The 2,057-nt window shown below is 27.4% G+C and overlaps 1 protein-coding gene across 1 annotated transcript; it reads left to right on the top strand.

Moving 5' to 3' along the window:
- Nucleotides 1-790: 790 nt before the first annotated feature.
- Nucleotides 791-2,057, top strand: EHI_041680 (mucin-like protein 1 precursor, putative; the record flags this gene model as incomplete). The annotated part of the gene is made up of 1 exon (XM_001914487.1): nt 791-2,057. A coding segment is annotated over exon 1 (1,061 nt), but the record flags the coding sequence as incomplete, so codon positions are not given.

Raw genomic sequence — 2,057 nt, 5'->3', positions numbered from 1 at the left:
TTAATTATTTAATTAAGTATTATGTTTTGTCATTCATTAAAATCATTAAATGTATGTTGAAGTATATTTGATAATTAATTTGATTTTATATATTCTTCTTTCACATTATTATGTTATTTTGTGTTATCATTCATATAATATTATTGTATTACTCTTATTTCATATATCATTCTCATATTTATCAATATTGTTGTTTTATTCATTTTAAAAATAACAATAAATATATGAAATACTTGTAATATAATATTCATAAATATTTTGAAATGAATATATGATTGTATCAACATATTGATACATTATAACATTAAATATAATTGAAATAATTTGGTAATACACAAATAGAAAATAAGTTGTGTATATAAATAATCATTAATATATTCATTATTCAGTTAGATTTGTTGTACAAAATATATATTGAATTAAGATTATTTTAATTTTCAATTCTGATAAATCATGAATAACATTTGTGTTTTAGTTATTGATGATTTGATAATTGAATATAAATTAATACAGATGTTTTAATATATTATTTAGTATTGTTTTCAATCAGAATCATACAAATTCATTGTATTATAAATAAGATTATCATCAAATCAGAAATATAAGAATAAGAAATATGAATATGATAATAAAATAATGAGTTTAACCAATCATAATATTTTGTTTGTTTGAAATAAAAATACACAATAAGAATAGAATAATTTTAGAGATGTAGAAAGAATTATGACATTTTAACATTTCATCAAATCATGAATGATATACAATGATAATATAAATACAAAAATACAAAGAAGGCAAATAAATTTCAATTCAAATTCAAATAATGAATTGACAATAAAGAAATTGAAGTATGTTAGTGTGATATATTTAAAGAGAAGAACTAATTAGAAATAAACAACGATTCTATTCATATTAATTGTTGTAATTAGTAAAGGATTGGAGACTGAACAATACAATGAACAAAGAAATAAAGATGATAATAAACGTGAAGATAACATGATTGATTCAACAAGAACTACACAACATAAACATGAGAATAAATATCATGATGATGAAAATACACAAAATCAAACATATAATCGGTTGACTAATACCATTCAAAATATTTATAATAATATACATTTGATAGCTGAAACATTAACAGAACCAGCACCAGCAAATTCACAATCTGCATCACAAGCATCAGGAATATCAACACCCACTGGAAGTGCAGTAACAACACAAGAAGGTAATAGTCCAGCACAGTCAGGATTAGCACCAGCAGAAAATCCAGCATCAACATCACCAAAAGGAAATGAACCACCAGCAAAAGTAGAAGGAAATTCATTACAATCCAAACAAGTATCAGGAGATACACCAGAAGGAGGTTCATCAACAACTCATTCTGAGATTGTAACTCCGGGAGTATCAACACCTAAATCTGGAACAGCACCAACAGAAGGAGGTTCAGTAACAACCCAAGGAGATACTACACAAACACCATCAAAATCAGAAAAATCAGAAAAACCACAAGCTACAGAAACAAGTGCACAAACACCAACAACAACACACCCGGCATCAGGAAATGAAGCAACACACTCTACAGAAACAACATCACAACCATCAAGTACATCACCTGCATCACCACAACAACAAAACCAACCTTCATCAGTCTCAACCTCTGCAGCTAATGGATATTCAACAGTAAAATCAAATGTACATAAACCACAAAAAGAAGACTTAAAAGGTCAACCTCAACAACCACCAAGTCAACCAAATTCATCAGCAAAACCAAGTGAAGAAACGTCACCAACTCAAACAACAAACAACCCAACACAAATAAGTCCATCAACTTCAACTCAACAACCAAAAGGAAATAAAGACACACAACAAAAAGATGAACCACCAAAAGAACAACCACAAAATCAACCACAAGATAATGGAAAACAAGATCATAATAAACCAGAACCACAACAACAAAATCATCCACAACAAAATGAAAAACCAGATAATAAAAATACCACTACTTCTGATATTTCACATGATAAAACTATTGTTAGTTCTGGTGATAGTTCTGA

The sequence above is a fragment of the Entamoeba histolytica genome, genomic scaffold, assembly GCF_000208925.1.
Source record: "Entamoeba histolytica HM-1:IMSS scf_1104750516919 genomic scaffold, whole genome shotgun sequence".
Lineage (NCBI taxonomy): Eukaryota > Evosea > Mastigamoebida > Endamoebidae > Entamoeba > Entamoeba histolytica.
This window is presented reverse-complemented; position numbering and strand designations above follow the sequence as displayed.